Source organism: Scomber scombrus, chromosome 14, assembly GCF_963691925.1.
Source record: "Scomber scombrus chromosome 14, fScoSco1.1, whole genome shotgun sequence".
NCBI classification, from domain to species: Eukaryota; Metazoa; Chordata; class Actinopteri; order Scombriformes; family Scombridae; genus Scomber; species Scomber scombrus.
Window position 1 is genome coordinate 10585518 of NC_084983.1, and position 19898 is coordinate 10605415.

The 19898-nt window shown below is 40.0% G+C and overlaps 1 protein-coding gene across 1 annotated transcript; it reads left to right on the plus strand.

The window, feature by feature from the left end:
* Window positions 1–5768: 5768 nt before the first annotated feature.
* On the plus strand, window positions 5769–17504 carry slc6a7 (solute carrier family 6 member 7). Its single transcript, XM_062432910.1, has 14 exons — window positions 5769–6023; window positions 9091–9322; window positions 9834–9965; window positions 10749–10959; window positions 12770–12908; window positions 13016–13150; window positions 13851–13954; window positions 14039–14163; window positions 14307–14419; window positions 14516–14653; window positions 14748–14847; window positions 15108–15226; window positions 16254–16427; window positions 16625–17504. Exons 1-14 carry the CDS (start codon window positions 5970–5972, stop codon window positions 16775–16777), a joined length of 1929 nt encoding a protein of 642 aa, XP_062288894.1. The 5' UTR covers window positions 5769–5969; the 3' UTR covers window positions 16778–17504.
* The last annotated feature ends 2394 nt before the right edge of the window (window positions 17505–19898 follow it).

Below are 19898 nucleotides of genomic sequence, written 5' to 3' on the forward strand. Positions count from 1 at the left end.
TATTTCAGCTTCTGTACAGATAAACACAACACTGTGCAATTTCTCTGAACAGGATGTATTGAAAATATAAAATTCAGCTCTTCAGGATGCTTCTGTCTGCTGTTGTTGCTGCTGTCTGTATTTATCTATATTTTCAAAGAAAGATGAATCAGACCCTTCTTGATGGAAACCTTGCACAGACACAATGCATACAGTGTCCTCACTCAGAGCAACATGCTTTTTAACTAACTTAAATTATTCTAAAAGAGCTATTCCTTCATAATCTAAAGCCATTTTTATGATTATGCCGGCAATAAAACAATTTAATTATATAAGATATGACAAGAATTTCTTTATGTTTAAATTTTTCACCAGGAATTCACTACTGATACCTTTCACCTTTGGGTGAATTGCGTATCTCTGCCCCAAGCTACAGTGGTAGCTTTGGGCAAAAGGTGTGCGGCAAAAACGCGTCCATGAGCAGACAGATGTCCCCTGTGAGGGATCCTGGAGGGGCTGAGAGACTGAGACCTCTGCAGCTTCTTCATGGCCGTCACCCGTTCTGATGAGTCTCTCATTGAATTCAACGAGCCATTGGAGTTCATAGATGCTGTAGAAAGTGAAGACGACCAGCAACTCATCCCCATTTTAGCAGATGATACACCTGAGACACAAAGAGAGCGTTTTTATTGCTTTGTGTGTCTCTGTTTTAGTGAAAGGAATACACAGACAGCAATTTCAGCTGCTTGGACAAAAATGTGAGCTATAGGTTTTAGTTTTTTTTAAGTATTTGATGCTTTTAAGGATACAGAATGATATCTATCTGCACTATGTGTTTTGTTGGCATTTTACTTTTTTAAAAATGTGAGGAAACAGATCCAAACCTGGTGGAGGGTAAGTCATTTGATCATCAGGCTGGTAGTCATCGATTTCTAAACTTCGGCTGTTCCTGACAGCCTGGAGGGAGCGGAGGCTGGTCCGCAGAGGTGTACCGGTCCTGCCTGGTGATGTTGCTGCAAAACACAACAGGATCATATCCAGCTTACATGGAAATTCAAGTTTGTGCAATGTCAAGAGAGATTTATCTTATAGAGTCTTTCCAGTGATGTTTCAATGCAAATAACCACACAATCCATAATTTGTTTCTGATATGCTTTTTACTGCATCAACACTCAAGAACCTAGTTTTACATTTCTTTAATAATATACATCTTTTTTCCCCCTTTCATTTAATATCCTGTCCTTAAAAATAATTCAGCATCTCTGTTGATCTATTTTCATGTATTGGGGAAGAACAGAGAGTGCTCTTTTCTTCAAAAGCAGACCGAGTATAAAAATATCTAAGAAAATAGTGAATTGCTTTAAACACCATTCAAAGGAGGATTTAACTGGCATGTTGGTATTCTGATTGAGACCGCTCCCACCACACACTGAAATTCTTCAATCACACAAGAATATATAGATAATATATCAACCTAAAGTGGCATCTGATGATACAGGAGGATGTGAATAAAAATAAAATATAGAATTGTCAGATCAAACACACATATTATGTAGAAAAAGTGCTCTGTGTACCTTGATTCTGAGCAAGTTTCAGCAGCTTGAACTGAGTGACTTGCTGTTGAAGTCTGGCCAATTTTGGACTTTGGCAGCTCTGCTTAGCTGATGGTGTTGGTGACTGGAAGGAGGATGACAGGCGAGGCTGCCAACAAGAGGAGAATGAGCTCTCAGTTGTATTTCCTGGAGTGAAGTCATCAACATCGGCCTTTTTAACATAAGACGGAAGCGTCACTTGTGGTTCAGGACTTCTTGTTGAGGTATTGGCAGGCGTGGAAACATAATCCTGTCGTAAACCTGAAAGATGTAGACCAAAGTTATCTTTACTCAGCATTTATTGAACATGCAGTTTACACTAGATTAAAAAAAAAACAACTATACTCACTGGCTTCCTGCATACGGGCCAGAAAGTGAACGTCTGTGATGTCCTGCAGTGTGTAGCTTGTGGTTATGGACTCACTGGAGATACCCAGCTCATTGTTATCTGTGTAGATTAAATGCAAGAGATGCTGCTGAAATCTATGATAGTAAAGACAGTTCTGTGAATGACCTGTCTGCTATCCTCTGACACTGGCTCCCTCAACATCCTCATCCTCCTTGACCTCAGTGCTGCCTTTGACACGATCCACCACTCCATTCTCATCTCCCGTCTTCAATCCACCCTCGGCATCACTGGCACCGTCCTCTCCTGGCTCAGATCCTATCTCTCCGACAGACACCAATTCATTGCCATCAACAACTGCCAATCAGCCACTGCTCCTCTCATCCACGGTGTCCCCCAGGGCTCTGTGCTTGGTCCACTCCTCTTCATTCTATACATGCTTCCACTTGGTCAGATCCTCCGTCACCATGGTCTCCAGTTCCATTGCTACGCCGATGACACACAGCTTTACCTCCCCTCCAAAACCATCACTGCCTCCACCCTCTCAACCCTCTCCAACTGTCTGACTGCCATTAAGACCTGGATGCAAAATAACTTCCTCAAACTCAACTCCAACAAATCCAAAGTCCTCATCATTGGTCCTGACTCCCTCACCCACTCCACTCAGAACTTCTCCCTCAACATTGACGGCTCCACCATCACCCCCTCCACCAAAATCCGTAACCTTGGAGTTATCCTGGATCCCACTCTCTCCTTCCTCCCCCATGTCAACCATATCACCAAAACCGCCTTTTTCCACCTCCGAAACATCGCCCGCCTCCGCCCCAACCTGTCTACTACCGCTGCTGAGACACTCATTCATGCTTTCATTACATCAAGGCTCGATTACTGCAACAGTCTTCTCTACGGCACCACCACCAAAGTCCTCAATAAACTCCAATACGTCCAGAACTCTGCTGCACGCCTCCTCACCGGTACCCGCTCCAGAGAACACATCACACCTGTCCTCCGTGAACTTCACTGGCTTCCAATCAAACACAGAATCAACTTTAAAATCCTCCTCACCACCTACAAGGCCCTCAACAACTTAGCACCCCCCTACCTTGCTGACCTCCTTCATCACCACGCCCCCTCCCGATCCCTCAGGTCCGTCTCTGCCAACCTGCTACAAGTCCCCCGGACTAAGTGCCGGACCTGGGGTGATCGGGCCTTCTCTGTTGCTGCCCCCACCCTATGGAATTCACTCCCATCTCACATCAAAATCTCCCAAACCCTCTCCTCTTTCAAATCTGCACTAAAAACACACCTTTTCTTACTAGCCTTCAACTCCTAGCTCCCACTGGACTCGTCATGTTTTTAACCTTTGTTTTTGTGTTCTTTCGTTGTTTGTTTTTTAACCTTTTATAACTTATAAACATTTGTTTCATAGCTTTAAATAGGGAAATAGGGAAATTGTAAAGCGTCTTGGAGCACCGCATAAAGCGCTATATAAGTTTGATTTATTATTATTATTATTATTATTAAAGGGTGACAATGTAAAGAGGCTCTTATGGCACTTGTTATTATATTACCTAAACTGTCAGAGTTGTTGTGTGTTGTGTTGACAGATGTTTTGCCCATAGAAAATCCTCCAGATGCATCCCCAGTTTGATTGAAAACTCCAGGACATCTGTAGAAGCGAGCGCTGCTAGAGGTGCTTGATCCTGACAGTAGAGAGAGCAGACAGGAGGGATCAGTCACAAAATGTTTGCGGGACAACGAGTGAGTCTGTGCTTACTTACTTTGATCCAGCCTGTTTATGAGCAGACGTCGTGCTGCCTCCATCTTAGGACTGGGGTTATCCAGGACTTGTCGACACCATCTGAGAGCAGACTCCTCCACAAACTCCTGCTTCTTTAGAGGCTCATATAACCTGTGAGGAATAACACAGCACATTCATTTTATTCACTGAGAACATGTCCTACTCCCGCTCTGCCTTTTCACAAAGAGTTAATGCTCTCCTGATCTGCATCCACCTCAACATGTCTTTATAAAATGTATGATGACTTGAGCAATGTATTAAACCTAAAGGCTTGATGGTACCTACCAGCTCTCTTCATCTCCCACATTGTCCTCCACTTCAAGGAGCTCCACAGAGTCCAAAGCAGACTGAACTTCTTGTGGCTCACTGTCCCAGAGGTCTTTTTGATAGCTGTACAATGTCCCATCCATGGCACAGGAAGGAGATGGCGAATTTGACCTAGACTTCAAATTATCCAGTCTTATTCTAGCATCCATGGCGAATGACCGACCATTACAACTCTTAGCTCTTGTCGGTTCAGCGCCAGTCCAGATGAGGGCTGAGTTTCCCTCCAGCCTGACAGAGCTGCTCATCGAACTATCATTGTGGAAAAGATGATGGTTTGAACTTGTACCGAACTCCACTGGTGACTGATTGCAAAAATAGTGGCTCCAGTAGCTTGTCATTTGGTCTTGGAGCTCCATTTTTTCGATTAAATCCTCAAATCTGGTCACTTCTTCAAGCTCTCGTCCGTCTATTCCATCGCCTCCATCATGAGGATGGCAGCCGTTGCCAAACCAGAAACTGGGCTCAATGTGATTCTTTAAAATGTTAAATTGTAATCATTTTGCTCTGTACACACAGCAACAGTGTGGCTTCACCAGACCATCTATTGACCCACATTTGTTGAGTGGGGCTGTTAAGTATAGACACCCAACAGATTGGATGGATTTAGAGAGCCATCATGAGCTTATGTGGATTAAAGAGTTTGTGTGTTGCTGCTAACAGAAAAAGAGCCAATCAACATCACACCATGAGGGCTAACAGTTTCTGAATAGGCGTGTCACAGTATTGGTTGTTGAAAATAATTAGTTTGCTTTCTGGTGAAAGCATCTATGGTGCTGTTTGTCTGTCCATGTTTGAATTTGTTACATTCAAGTACTAACAAGGAATTTTACAGAAATGTTAACTGGGGGACAAGAAGTGTTGCCTCATCTTTATGTCGGTTAACACATCAGTTTGTGTCACTATTGGCGTCACTATCGGTTGTCTTTGGTTCTCATATTAAATACCATTCTCACTCAGTCATTGCATGTGAGGAAGTGTGGTCAGAACCGTCTCTTTCTCTTTTTTGTCTCTCTCTCTTTCTCTCTCTCTCTCTCTCTCTCTCACACACACACACACACACAGAGACAGGCAGAATAGCACAAGACAGTTTCCTTCACATCAGAAACCTCATCGTCCCTCTGTCACTAGACTAAATGAATGTGTTACAAAAGTGTGAAAAGCAATATCATGCTTAGATTATGATGGTAAATCTATTAAAAACCTGCATTTATCTTTCCTGTTCAAAGCTCAGCCTCTTATAACAAAAGGGCTGCTACACGCCCTTTTGTTATAAGAGGCTGAGCTTTGAACAGCCTGCGATTAAAACACTACCAGTAATTTCACATGCAGCTTTTAGACAAATCACAACACAAACACAAAGTGAGCACATTACCTATGGCGCAGGTGTTTTCCATATTAAATACTGGCAGTGGTGGACAGGATAATATAGCTCAAGGTCTACCAAGTAGCTTGAAAAAGTACTATTTTAAACTATCATTACCAAAATAGCCTGATTATATAATGTTATACTACGTGTACGAGTATTTTCATGCAACTGTGCAACTTTAATGACATTTAGTACTGTGTCTGTTGTTGGCTGTAACCCAGGCTCCATGCACTTTACTTTCTTTTTAAACATTTCAGTTTAATATGAAAGCTCCACCTTGACTTCTTTGCTCCTCCCTAAACATCTCCTCTACAGCACTACAGGACAAAGCAGGTTTAGAAGAGGAGGTGTCTGTACTGCACCTGCGCCCTGCCTCCCTGCCCTTCACCCCACCACCCACCGGCCGCTGCTTCCTCATCCTCAGCGACCACTGCACATCTTCAACTGCGACTCAAACTACAGCAGCACGGCGGACTTAAACAAGGACTTTCACGTGTAAAATGTGGACTACCGCGCGACAGATCAGACAGTGAAGCGCCACCTGTGTCGGGCGGGGAAATGCAGGACGAAACCGGCAAAGCAGCAGCCGGGAGCCCCGCAAACACCGTGCAGGTAAGAGCGGAGGAGGGTGGTTTCGTTCAGGCTCCACATTAAACAAACAACTCTGTGCGGGTTTAACGCTTATGTCAGACTCTGAAAGTAATGTGGGACCCGTTTACGACAGCCCCCTTAGGTGTCTTCGTATAAGCAGGAAAGATAAAAAATGTCTTCAGATAAAGCAGTCTAACCTGTCCGTCCACAATGCTCGTCTTCAGCTACAGGAATACAGACACGCTGAAGACCAAGTCCACCAACTTTTTTCACGTGAACGACCCCTAAACTGACAAAAACAAGACCATGGGACCCCATTTGATAACACTTTATCCCCGAGTCCTCCATCCTCCATCTGATGCGACTTTTGGTGTTATAGGGTGGATTAGGGTAATGTGGGACACCTTTTGCAATTCTGACTTGTTCACCATGTTTAAATATGAATCCAATACTATATCAACACCTAATATCATTATGAAATCCCTGAGATGTTTCCTTGTTTAATCAGATGACAGTTTTTAGATATTGTACTGAAAAGGAAAATAGCATGTATATTAATGTTCCTTGTGTCAAATCGTTTCATAATTGGTAGATTTTGTAATCTGGGACACTATTTTTTAGGCTTATATTTTGATTTATACAAAGCAGCTTTATCTGCCCAAACTTTCTGATTCTGAACTTTCTGCCTGTATGTTGTTTTTTTTTACTTTCTCATCAGAAAGGTTAAAAAACTAGTAGCCGGTATGTTCACAAGTTTGCATATACTAGTTAGTTTTAAAATAACTGGATAGAAAAAGTGATAAATGCACTGGAGTCTAGTTGTCCCACATAAGTCAGTGTCCCACATTACCCTAATCCACTTTACACAAAGTGTCTGAGACCCATGGGAAAAATAGACATAGGCCTACATGTTTTTATTGTGTTAATTATAGATTCAGTTTTAGTGAAAATAAACAATTCCCCTTTTTTCTGGAGACCCTTCAAGGACTCCTGGGGGTCCCTGAACCCATTGCTGTACTGTAGCTAGTAGAGATAAAGCTTGATCACCTGCAGTGCTCATTCAGCAGATGTGTTTGCCCAGACTTTTCTCACACACACAGCTGTGACTAAGCTGTTTTTTGTAGTTCTGAATTGGTGTCACATTGAGTTATTCAGGTGTGTGCTGTTTAGATGAGGGCGAATTAGAGTAAGGTGGGACAATTGTGCAATGGCTGTTCAGCAATAAATTTCGAATTGAAGCCAACACACTATAATCCACACCCAACACCATTCTGAAACCCCTGAAGTATTTTCTAATAATATCAGAAAAGAGAATGCAGATATCACACTTGGAGAAGAAGTGTTCCTTGCTGCTAAACTGTCCCAGGTTATTTGTCTTTCCTAATGTGGAACAATTCAGGCTGAAACCTGGGACACTCACTGAAACGTCTATATCATGTTAATTTATTGCAATATGTCTAGAACTAGAAATTGAATGTGCTAAAATGCATATTTCAACAATTTAACAACTTAAATGACTCTCCTGTATTAGTCAAACTATGCTGTCCCACATTTCAGACCACATTTTCTAAAGTGAGATGATGAAAACGCATATTTAGATGCAAGAATGAATCACAAACACCATCTAATAACAATCTGCAACATTGCTTTATTTATGACAAATGTATATGTAACATTAAATTAGTCTTAATCTTATGCCACTAACCTTTGTGGACTCACAATATCTATGTGATGCACCCACTTTACTTACATGACACACCTACATTGTTATGTTTGGGCGTTAGTAGTTAGATGGTTAGGGTTAGGGGTCAGGAGGTATATCATGTAGGTATGTAAAGCTGCAGATATACCCTTCTTGACCTTTGACTGGACTTCACAGCATTTGTTAGAAGAAAATATAGATGTACTTGAATGTAGCTGCCCCACATTAAACTAATTCATTCAAAGACGACCAAACTTATGAGGTAGTGTAAACATTTACCTTCTTACTGAAATATATAGGACTGTTGTTTTCTCACTTTGACCAATTTGGGTAATAGTGGTTTTAGTTTCAGCTACTATTCAGTCTAAAGTCTAAACATCTCAATAAATAAAATATAATCTCTTAGTTTCAGTCATTTTAAAGCAAAAATACAAACATTACCTAGTTCCAGCTTCTATATTGTTATAATTTATGAGGATCAGACAAAACAAGCTATTGAGACTTAAATTTAGACTGTAGGAGAGTGGGCCTTTTTGTCATCCTTGATTATTCTTTTCACATGATCTCTAATTCATTCATTTTTTTAAACTTCAGTTTTATATGTGTAGCTGCTATCTTGGCAATGACATTTCTGTAATATAGATTATTGTTCTCAATGAGGATCATAAAGTTATGAGTCTGTTTTTCAAAGACATAACCTCAGTTGCAGTTCAATACATCTACGTTGTGCAATACCTCAACTTCCTGGATGCTATTTTGCCTTCACATGTTTACATATACTGTAAACATTCAGTATATTCTATAACTCGAAGACATTTTATTTCAGATGACTCAAAGCTCGAAACAATAATGAAACTATCTTTATTATATTTGTTATAATGGAATAGAAGATTATGATTCATGTTTAGAGATAACAACAGTGACAGTAGCGTCACCTAAAGCAGAAGCTGAGTTGTTATCTTGGTCAGACTTCCTCCCTGGTAAATTACATGAGAAAAACTTCCCCTCTTGTTTAGAGGTGTTTAGCGTGCAGGAAGGAAGAGGAAGAAATGGTCCAGTTGGTGATTCAACACCTTAGTTACTGAAATCTGCCACAAAACTTGTTTTATAGTTGACATGAAAGTGACTCATAACATAAAAACAATGAAATGTGTGGCTGATTTTACTCTATGACGTCATTCAATATTGACATTTTCATTGATTTATTTACTGTTTCTTGACTAATTAAATAACAATTTAAGCTCTAAATAATCCACATATAACTATTTTGGGTGCTTTATTAAGAAAAGCAAGCAAAAAAATTGGTCAGGTCTGGATTTTGATTCATGTCTATTACTGTGTATTTCCTCTCTTGGTCTGATTTCATTGTCGTAATTTATTTTCTAGAATTCGCTACATTTGAACGGACATACTGTCACTCAAAATGGCCACAACCAAACAGTTACACCTGCACCACAGCCGCAGTCTGAATCGCCACCCCGGGGTTCGACACCCACTCCAACCATCCCGAGGGAGCAGTGGGGTGGGAAGTACGAGTTCCTGCTGTCCTGTATTGGATACTGCGTGGGACTGGGGAACGTGTGGCGCTTCCCGTACCTTTGTTACCGCAATGGAGGAGGTGAGTGGTCTAAAAGAGCTGCCCCTGAAGGCCTCACGTGCTTTAAATGCCTGGGCGTATGTCTGTAATCATTTGTCACACCCATGTGAGCAAGAGGCACTCCTTGCCATACCCTTGTGTGTGCGCTGTCCTCCAGATCACGCTGGCTTATTTTGCACTTTCAGTCCAGCGTTGTCCGTAAAAGCCCTCGGTGCTGGAAGCTAGAACACAAAGCATTCGCTAATCCTCTAAGTAGAGACAGTGTTTCCCTCGATTAAACACCAGACATGTGGTATGCCTGCGCAGCACAGCTTTACGAACTATGCACCTTCATCTGAGATCAAACATGTTGGAGCTTGAAGAACAGTAAAGCGGAATAACATCTGTCTGAAGCTGCCATCTACTGTAGATGGAGGCTGTAACCTGCCTCTACAGGCAGTCTACTTGTACCTGCACAAAACAAGTCATTGCTGTGGATGTCTTCCCCAAGCACCCACCTTTCCTCCAGCTGACCTATTTCTAATCTCTACAGGTGTGTTTCTCATCCCCTACTTCATTATGCTGTTTGTTACGGGCGTCCCGCTCTTTCTCATGGAGCTGAGTTTAGGACAGTATGGAGCAGCTGGCCCCATCACCGTGTGGAAATGCTGCCCTCTGCTCAAAGGTGATGAACTCCTCCATTGTGCCTTGTAATCCAATAATAACACACTGACAGACGCTGTGAAAAACAAAAAAGAGATTATGTTGGAATGGTGACTTCATATTTACAAAACAAGCTTGATTGACACTTGAGTCTAATTAGCTGGAGGATGTTAAGTAGTATAAAAATATCTGTCTCCAGGAATCTTGATTAGAGTAAGGAGTATCTCAAGTTGACATCAAAATGCCTGTGTCACCTGTAAACCCAGACTAGCATTGTGTTCCAAGAAAGCATCTTGCTGACTCACAGCAGCTTGTCACCTCACTACCATACGTCATGTGGCTCGCCTGAAAAGTCAGCTGAGGTGCTTAAAATACACATCTGATAAAGAAACTTAAAGGAAGTATTACAGGGATAAAATCAGAGCCAGTAATTCAGGTTCAATTGTAAGAGAAGTTTTTATTTTTAAACTGGGAATACCAGTTAAGGATTTTAGCTCAACAGCAGGTTAGCAAGCTAATTTAAGAGAAAGTCAAGATGATCCTTTAAGTGTTACAGAAGGTTAATGAGCAGTTTCAGGCTAACAAGCTTAACATTAAGGTATGATAGACTCTGAATTGTTCATTAAATCATATATATTTTTATTTTAGGGAGTAAAACCACCCCTTTACTTGGTAATTAAATGTATCCAATAATCAAGATAATCAAATGTGTTCATGAAATAATCCAAAGCATACCTCATACAATATGCCCCACACAGTAGTCTGTCCTGTTTTTAGGTACTTAAGGTTGTGTGTTTTCTCACAGGTATCGGCATCGGGATGCTGTGTGTGTCCACGCTGGTGTGTCTCTACTATAACGTCATTATAGCGTGGACGTTTTACTACCTGGGCAGCTCGTTCCAGAGCCCTCTGCCTTGGTCCTGTGATGCTATATCCAATGCTGCTCTCTGTGGTAATGGCACCTCTGTCAATAGCTCCACTGGTAAAGTCCTCAGCCCCACAGAGCACTTCTGGAAGTAAGAGCAATCATTCAGTTCTCTATCTGTGAAGAATACAGGCTGCTGTGACTTAGTGTTTCATTACCTCAGACTGTAAATGGACTGTATAATTGTACATCTTGATGCAGCTTTATAATGCTTATGTTCAAGTGTTATTTTCAGGTCAAATACATTGCCATTCTTTTCTGACAGATTTGTAAATTGATCTGAAGGTATGCATTACCTTTTTATGCCCACAAAGGAAAACTTCCTCCTGCACGTTGACTATCACCTTTGCTGACCTCACCAGAAAACAAACCAAAGCCATCTAGTTGACTGAAAAAGTATATCGATACTTGGCATCCGTGTATCGCTACAATATTGCCATGCAAAATATCTCGATACTATGTTGTATTGATTTTTCCCCCACCCCTAGTATGCAGCCTGCAAGCCTTGTTCAAATAATCTGTCTTTATACAGCAAACACTGCTATTGTTTATGACGTCAAACTAGTTAAACTGACACCTTTTCAGCTAATATGATTGATAAACTTCATGTATGATGACTTGAATTATAATAAATTCTAACACTAAAATGTAAAATGTATAAAACTAAATAATGCATAAGACTTGCCTTTGGCTTACAGTATATACAGTATAAAGTAGTATGATGTTTTATAACAGTTATAACAGACAGCTGAAGACTTATGTACAGCAAATAAACCAAAGGACTCAGACTGGGGCAACATACAACTTCTATGTGAGACTGTTTGTTGACCCTAAAACCAGAGTCCCCTTTCAAAAGAGAGTGGCAGGCATTTAGAGAAGAAGTATCAGCACAAAGAACAGAAACCATGTTAGATGTTAGTAGAACATCTCTAATGAATTGAGTGGGACTGCAGGACCTGCAGATGTTAATTGTCTTGAATCTTTATAATGACGCACATTTAAATACCTGGCTTGCTGACTGCATCTTTTCCTTCACTCATACTGTATTGAAGTTTGTAAAGCGTCATTGCATACATGAGCATATTCATGAATATATCATGCTGGTGTACTACATCTTAACCTTCCAGCAGAGAAAAAAATATTAACACAAAGACTACTATTGCAAAGGCATATGTAGGAAAAAAAGTTGTTTAAAGCCTTATAGTGGCCCCAGAGGAACTGTGTAAAGTCTGATATCCCTTTTCTATAAGTTTGAAACAAAAAAATTACATTTTAAGTTCAAAGATGAAAGTTAAAGCTGGGGTGTGGAGTTACAAAGAAGAAGTGAGGTCTTCAGACCACACCTCGTATTTGTCTCAAGTGATTCCAGTTTAGTAGCATTGTGGGTAATGTAGGCATCAGGATTTGACAAGGAAGAAGAACACATGTAATAATAATAACATAGTTCTGGTTCTGCTGCATCAACTTTGATCTTTAAAAACTGTCCATGGGTAGTTCAACAATGTTAAAGGTTATTAGTGTGATGTTAAATAGGTGGAGTAGTATTTTAAAGCAAAGCAACAGTGAGCTGTTATTTTAGGTATGGCAGCATGCAACAACACAGTAACGAAGAGCACCGTGTTCACAAGACTTTATGATCTTTCATGCAAAATGGATAAAGCAATTCATCGTATTTGCTATGAGTACTAGTGATGTAAAATGATGAAGAAAAAACCTTTAAAAGAATGAATAATTTATCCTCGGACAAATATCTTCAAAGACTCTCTGAAGTCCAGTCCAACAGCAATGTCTCGTTTATTTAGCGTCAGTTAGTGTGTAAAAGGTGTGGCTTGAGGTGTGGTAATACTGTAAGTGTGCTGTTGTACTCACATATATTTGTGTTTGACTTGTGTGTCTTGTAGTGAGAAAGTGCTGGGTGTTGTAAACAGTGAGGGCCTTCATGACCCGGGCCCTATCCGGTGGCAACTGGCCCTCTGCCTCCTGGCAGCCTGGATCATCATCTTCCTGTGTATGCTCAAGGGCATCCGCAGCTCTGGCAAGGTGAATCAACACAATGTTGGCATTGTCAGCTCCCACAGAACACACACACACAATAAATCCTAACAAACTGTCGGCCTAATACGTGTTTGTGCTGACTGTGTTTTCAGGTGGTTTATGTAACAGCTACCTTCCCATACTTTGTCCTCATTGTTTTGATCATCAGAGGGGCCACACTGGAGGGCTCTCTTCAGGGCATAACTTTCTACCTCACACCACAGTGGAGCCGATTAGCCAATGCACAGGTAGGTACTTCTATGCAGCTGCTTGTCTTTTAATCAGTAAAAGAAAGCGTGATTATATAACACCAGTATTTGCCTTTCTCCACTGGCTCCCTGTCCTTTTTAAGGATTGATTTTAAGATTTTATTCCTGGCTTTTAAGGTTTTAAATGGGTTGACGCCACCTTATCTAACAGAACCCTTGTATATTCAGATTCCAGTTAGAGCGAGGTCGACCAACTAGATGCTCTCAGATGTTCTGATATCCAGGCACAAAAATAGAGGCGACCAAGTCTTTGCAGCGGTTGCCCCAAATCTTTGGAACAGCTTACCTGTTCAGAGAAGAACTGCTCAGACCCTAAAAACTTAAGTTGCTGCTGAGGACCCATTCTTGAACCACTAGACCCACTATTTTCTATACCCATTTTTCTCGTTGGCATTCAGTTTTAGTTGAGCTTAACACGTTAACTTTATCTTTTATTGTGCCACAATTATTCTATTTCTATGTGTTATTTAGTTGTATATTTATTTATTTTGGTATTTTAAAACCTCTTCAGCACTTTGGTCCACTTTGGTTGTTTTAAATGTGCTATGCAAATACATTTTGACTTGATTTGACTTGACGTCTGATGGACTGGCACATGAGGCTTATAAGTCTATGAACAAAGTGCTTTTTTGTAGACATTTTCAGTGTTTAAAGCATTTTTCCCTCCGAAACATTCCAGGTGTGGAACGACGCAGCCTCACAGATCTTCTACTCATTAGGTATTGGAGTTGGAGGTCTGCTTTCTATGGCCTCTTATAATAAGTTCGACAACAACGTCATCAGGTGAGTGTGCGCTTCACCACAACAGTTGCTCTGTTGCAGATGTGATGTTTTCAGTCTCTTAAATCAAGGTTCCTTTGCTTTCAGGGACACTATAATTATCACAATAGGAAACTGCAGTACCAGCTTCTTTGCAGGATTTGCCATTTTCTCAATTCTGGGTCACATGGCATGGAGGAAAGGAGTGCCTGTTGATAAGGTGGCAGATACAGGTGGGTACTTTTCTCATTTTTGGGATTTTGTGTCCTTTCATGGTAATAACATCTTTAAAAAAGCCTATCACTTATATTAATAGATTGTGTTAAACTTTCATATTATTGCATTCTGAGCTTGATATTTTCTTTTTCTGCCTCAGGTCCTGGTTTGGCCTTCGTTGCTTACCCAGAGGCACTTGCTCTGCTGCCAGGCTCCGTGTTCTGGTCCATTCTCTTCTTCCTCATGCTCTTCATGCTGGGGATAGATACACTGGTAAGGCCTCACACTCTATTATGCTTGATTGGCAGAGACAAAAGCTCATGAGTCCCTTTCCACATGGATGATATCTTCTGCTCTGCCGCCTCACAGTTTGGCAACATGGAGGGCATCACTACTGCCGTGCTGGATGAGTTTCCGCAGCTCAGAGGGAACGCGTTGCACAAGTCCTTGTTCCTGGGTGCTTTGTGCTTTTGTTTCTACCTGATGGGTCTCCTGTTAGTCACTGATGTGAGTGTGTGTTTAAAGAACTTTTTGAAGTGGCTAAATTTGCATCCCTTGTGCGATCAGGCTCACCTTTCCAATGCTGTCTTTGTCTTCATAGGGAGGGATTTACTGGTTCACTCTCATTGACTCCTTCAGCACTAGTTTCGGCCTTATCATCATCACCCTCTTCATGTGCATTGGCATCTCCTTCTTCTATGGTAGCCCATCTCACACCCCTAACCTTCACATCACACTCCTTTATCACCACATCATTCAGTTTCAATCATCCAGCACATGTGATGTTTAGCAAGATGTAAAAGATTTTAATGCTATGTCACACCTTTTCTCGTTTTTTTCAGTTTTCACTTTTTTCACCCTGTTGCTCTCATATTGAATATGTTATTGTATGTTGTCCCAATAATATCTTGATTTTTCCAGGTGTCCTAACATGTGTCTCTTGAATTAATTTTGCTATTAGGAATCAACCAGTTTTGTCAAGACATCATCGACATGATCCGCCACTGCCCTCCCTGGTGCACCAAACTGCTGCTTTACTTCAAAGCATGCTGGGTCTTCTTCACACCGTTTCTTCTGCTGGTGAGTCAACACGTTAGCTTTGCTAATGGTAGACATGGGTTCATCATAATCATGATTAGTGTGACTGATGATGAAACTCCCAAAACCTTCTTGATATGCTCTCTTTATGCAGTCACTAGACAAACCCAGCAAGTGATAAAATGGGGACGAGTTTATGACTGTTTTTATCTTCTGTGATTCGACATTTAATTAGATTGAGCAGACATAAACAAATTCAGTTTGTTGTCTTTTATAGCACAATGTTTAGTGATTTTCAAGGCATGAATTCATTTAGGGGTCACTAGTTTATGACCGATGTTCTCCTTTATTTCATAGCAATTCTCACTTTTTTATATCCAGCAACAATGTATTTTCTTTTTATGTGTCAAACCTCCTTTTACATAATTTCAGTATTGGAGACAAATCACTACAGCCTCTGTGGAGCACTTAAAATAAGGAATAAGGAACATTACTTGCCAAATTAACAATTGTGACCGTTAAGGATATATCTAGTAATGACCTCCACTACCAGCTAAATCTGTTTTGTGTAGCCCATGTTACATCACTCCCTCTCTTATTAATGCCACTTTCCATTGTATGTTACCTGAAGCAGAGTTACTATGCACAAAAAGGCTGTTTGATGTAGAAATACCCGTTTGTTGTGAGGCATTGTTGCACTTTCCGTCAGAGGGTAATTTGATGAGGGTTGAGATGCTGTGCTGTTCCAGTCTAGAGTTAAAAATATCCCATCAAATAAATGCAGAGTTTATTGGAAACTGAGGGAGAGAAAAGACAGATCAGTTGTATAAATAGAAACAGTTGCTAAAAAAGGTTGTACCAAGAATAACTTGAAATTTGAAATGTAGCCAAGTGAGCCAAAATCTTCACAACAACAGCTTTGAATAATTCAAGAGGAGAAACTGTCATTCAATCTGAGCCCCCCTGCAGAATTTCGCTGCTAGCTCTTCTTCAGTTGCAATTGTGGCTTTTTTTTGTTTGGAGGTAACATTCCTCTGCTAACTATGTGTCTTTCCCCTTGTGGCTGTAGTTCATCCTGACCTACATCTTCATTGAGATGTACAACACACCACTGCGCTACGGCTCCTATGTGTATCCGCGGTGGGGCAAAGCGCTGGGCGTGTGCATGGGTGCGACCTGCTGTCTACAGATCCTCATCTGGGCCATTGTAGCCATCAGCAAGGAAACTGGGACACTGAAAGACGTCAGTACCACCTCTCATGTCATTCTGTGTGTGTGAGGTCCAGTTACACCTCTGCCACGCTCATACATAGCAATACTGATCAAATTGTCACTGCTGCACCTGATTACATACAGTAGCTGGTAGATGAAATGAAATCTCCTGCATAGGAGGGTTAGTAATTGTCTCTGGCTTCTTCTTCTTTTTTTTTTTTTTCTCAGCGTTTCCAGAAATCAATTCGACCTCTGAATTCCTGGAGGGTAAACTTGAACAGCGTTGAGAGAGCGGAGGAGCATGTGGAGGGTCCGTTCACTGTCACTCTCACAGACATGGACTTTACTGCGAGGAGGTGGGAGATGGGAAGCGAGGCGTGACAGTATGGAGAGCAGCAGAAAACACAAAAGAGAAGAGCAAACTATGTCGTCAAGCAACAAAGGAATTTATTATGTAATTTGCCCCAGCGAGGCTCTGGTGGCTGAACAGACTGTGGGTCCTGCAGGGCAGTGTGTATTAATGGTTTTATTTATACTGTAATGTCTGTTTTAAACCATGTTTTTTAACGTTTTTTTTACATTGTGTATAATATAAAGGTTACAATGAATCATGTTCACCTTAGGTAGCATACCAGCATCCTACCAGACCATTTTGGATGATGATGATGATCTTGCAGTGTGTCTGTTGATCTGATTTATTCCCAGTGGTTTTATACTGATGCCAGTATCAGGAGGAATGACCACAAATCATCAGCCTGCCAGACTAAATGGTGTTAATGACACCCAGCCAGAAATGCTTTTAATCCATCTGACTCCATCTGCAATTTAATGATTGCTAAAGTTATTTCTAGAATATATAAATAAATAAAAACAACTTGCCAAATGGACTGTTTTTCAACTCTTCATGTATAAATATGATAGTAGACACACAGATGTCTTATAATGTACATTTCAAATAGCCAGTTCCTGCAGAAAATGTACCAATGAATTCACTCATAATAAAAATCATGTTACTCAGAATACATTAATATTACCACTGTTATAACTAAACTCTTTAGTAGTATTGTAGATAGAGAATAGAATAGAGTCAGCTGGTCATTGTATCGACAGAAACACACAAATGTTCTTATTTTTATGTTTACTGGATTTTTGCTTGTGGCGATCTTTCAGTGTGGATTTCCCCTCTCATTGAATGTAATTAGTTAAATGTATTATTCCCCTTCAAGCCATTCTCCCCCTGGTTTGATATATGCACTGTATTTTCCTTACTTTTCCAAACCAGTTCACCCACATCATCAACATCATTATTGTCATATTATCAGTCTAACTTTTCTCACAACTGTCCAAGCACATAAATCTTACTCTGATTTGAGTGCTTACTTGGGGAAGACATAAAATCTGTTATTTATTGGCAAATTTGCTTTACTGCCTTAAGCAATTTTTACATGTTATTGGACAATCTGATCAATGCATTTTTAGCTAGAAGTATAAAGATGTTCAACTTTGGAAAGATTAATATGAAGAATTACAAAAAGACCTCACACAGTTTGCACAGCTTATTTCAACACACCGGTCACACCTCTGTTTTGTTCATTACATGAAGCGACTGACTGAAATAAACTGTCCCAGATTGATATATATAGTGATCCACTACTGTAGTTACACTTCTCTCTTAGTGAACTGAGGCTTTAATATTGTCCTCTTAGCCTTAAGATTTAATTTGGGGTAACAGATGAAAATTCACCATATTTTCTCTGGCTGTTTTTCACAGGGCATTGTTGCAATTTTTGTCACAGTTGTAAATTATTAGATAAAACCCTTTCAGTAAAATGAAATGTTTAGGATTTAGGATCACTGGTTTGTGTCTTTTTAAAGGCAATTTCAAGCAGAATAAATACCTTTTAAACCTGTGATTCTGAACATTTTACTATCCTTTGTTTTAGGATTTTACGTCATATAAATGTGTCACTCACTGTTGACTCTTAACTCTGCCTTTGTCCACCTTTTGTTGCCGTTCTCTTAAATTAAATTGTTGTCTTCATATCTTTATATGATCATCCATTCCTTTTTGTTGTGAATGATTTCCTTTAAAAGATGTCTAATGATCACTAAACTGAGATGGCCAGAATTCACTGAAGAATATATTAGTTGAAAAAATATATTAAACTAATAGTGGTTTGAATAGTGGTGGCCTGCTGGGATACACACATCCAGTCTAAAAACAAGACAGACATTATTTTAAACATTATTTTAGGAATCAAATGCATCAACTGTCTGGCCATGACAAATTATAGTGTGGATTAAGTTACAATATGTGGATTTACCGCAAGAGGGCAATAGTTGCACAAAGATAACATTTTATATCTACTGCCTGTCATATGGTAAACGATAAAACAGGAGGGACGGACTCTCGCGGGGTTAGGGTAAGGTTACGGTTTTCTCGCGAGAGAAATCCAACCCCCCCGGCCCTTCAAATTAGCGCCTAACCTGTAAAACACAAGAGAAGTTTTTACATCGACAGAGGATAATTAATTGCAGCATACTGCATATGTCAATGCTAAAAATGAATATTACTTTTAGAATCAATCAATCAATCAATCAAACCATTTATATAGCACATTTCATACAGGCTAGTGCAGTTCAAAGTGCTAAAGTTGATTGACAAACTGATAATGAGACGGAACAAGTGACAACATAAAGAAAATTCATAAAAACGATGAGAACAAAAACAAAGAACAAATAAAAAAAATAGAGACCAATGCATGCAAGAGAAAATAAGGAGGATAAAAATGTTATAACCTTATAAATAAATAAAGTAATAAAAAAGGTTTATTAAAAATTTGAGTAAAAAACAAGTTTAAAATAGATTAAAATACAAAATAAAAGTAAAATGAAAAAGAGACAAAGTTTAATAAAGGCTAGACTGAAACTAGGTTAAAACAAGAGAAAAGACAAGAGAAACAGACGAATAAAATCGATAAGATAAAATATATAACGTAAACTGAAGTAGAACACATGTTTAAAACATCAAAATAAATACAATAAAACAGAATAAAAAGACTATAAACAATTATCAATCAAAAGACAGAGCGAACTGGTTGGTTTGGAGTTTTTATAAAACCAAACCAAAAAAACAACTTCCATAAGTGGAAAAAACATTCCCTATGTGAGACATCAGTGAATAATGACCAGTAGTCAAAACACACAAACATTATCTAAATGAAGTGAAATAGGGGCGGTGTAATTCCAATGAACTCGTCATAATCATACAATTACATTACATCGGATATAATGAGCGGTCGAGTACTTTCTACAGTGACGGTCCTGCTCGACAGACCCTTTGTGATTTGTCTGGATGGCGCGATATATGCAGATGAGCGGATGTTGCGTAAACACTTTCCCGCGTTTTCTTCTGCTCAGTTTGGGTTCGCTCGTTTGCGGTATTGTCACGTGATCTCGGTGAACGCACACTGCGGTTTAGTTATCCTCGTAGACCAACGAC

Coding starts and splice junctions, on each gene's coding strand:
- slc6a7 (XM_062432910.1), top strand. CDS start 5,970: ATGCAGGACGAAACCGGCAAAGCAGCAGCCGGGAGCCCCGCAAACACC. Junction 10,960..12,769: donor CCCACAGAGCACTTCTGGAA/GTAAGAGCAATC, acceptor TGTGTCTTGTAG/TGAGAAAGTGCTGGGTGTTG. Junction 14,848..15,107: donor TGGCATCTCCTTCTTCTATG/GTAGCCCATCTC, acceptor TTTTGCTATTAG/GAATCAACCAGTTTTGTCAA.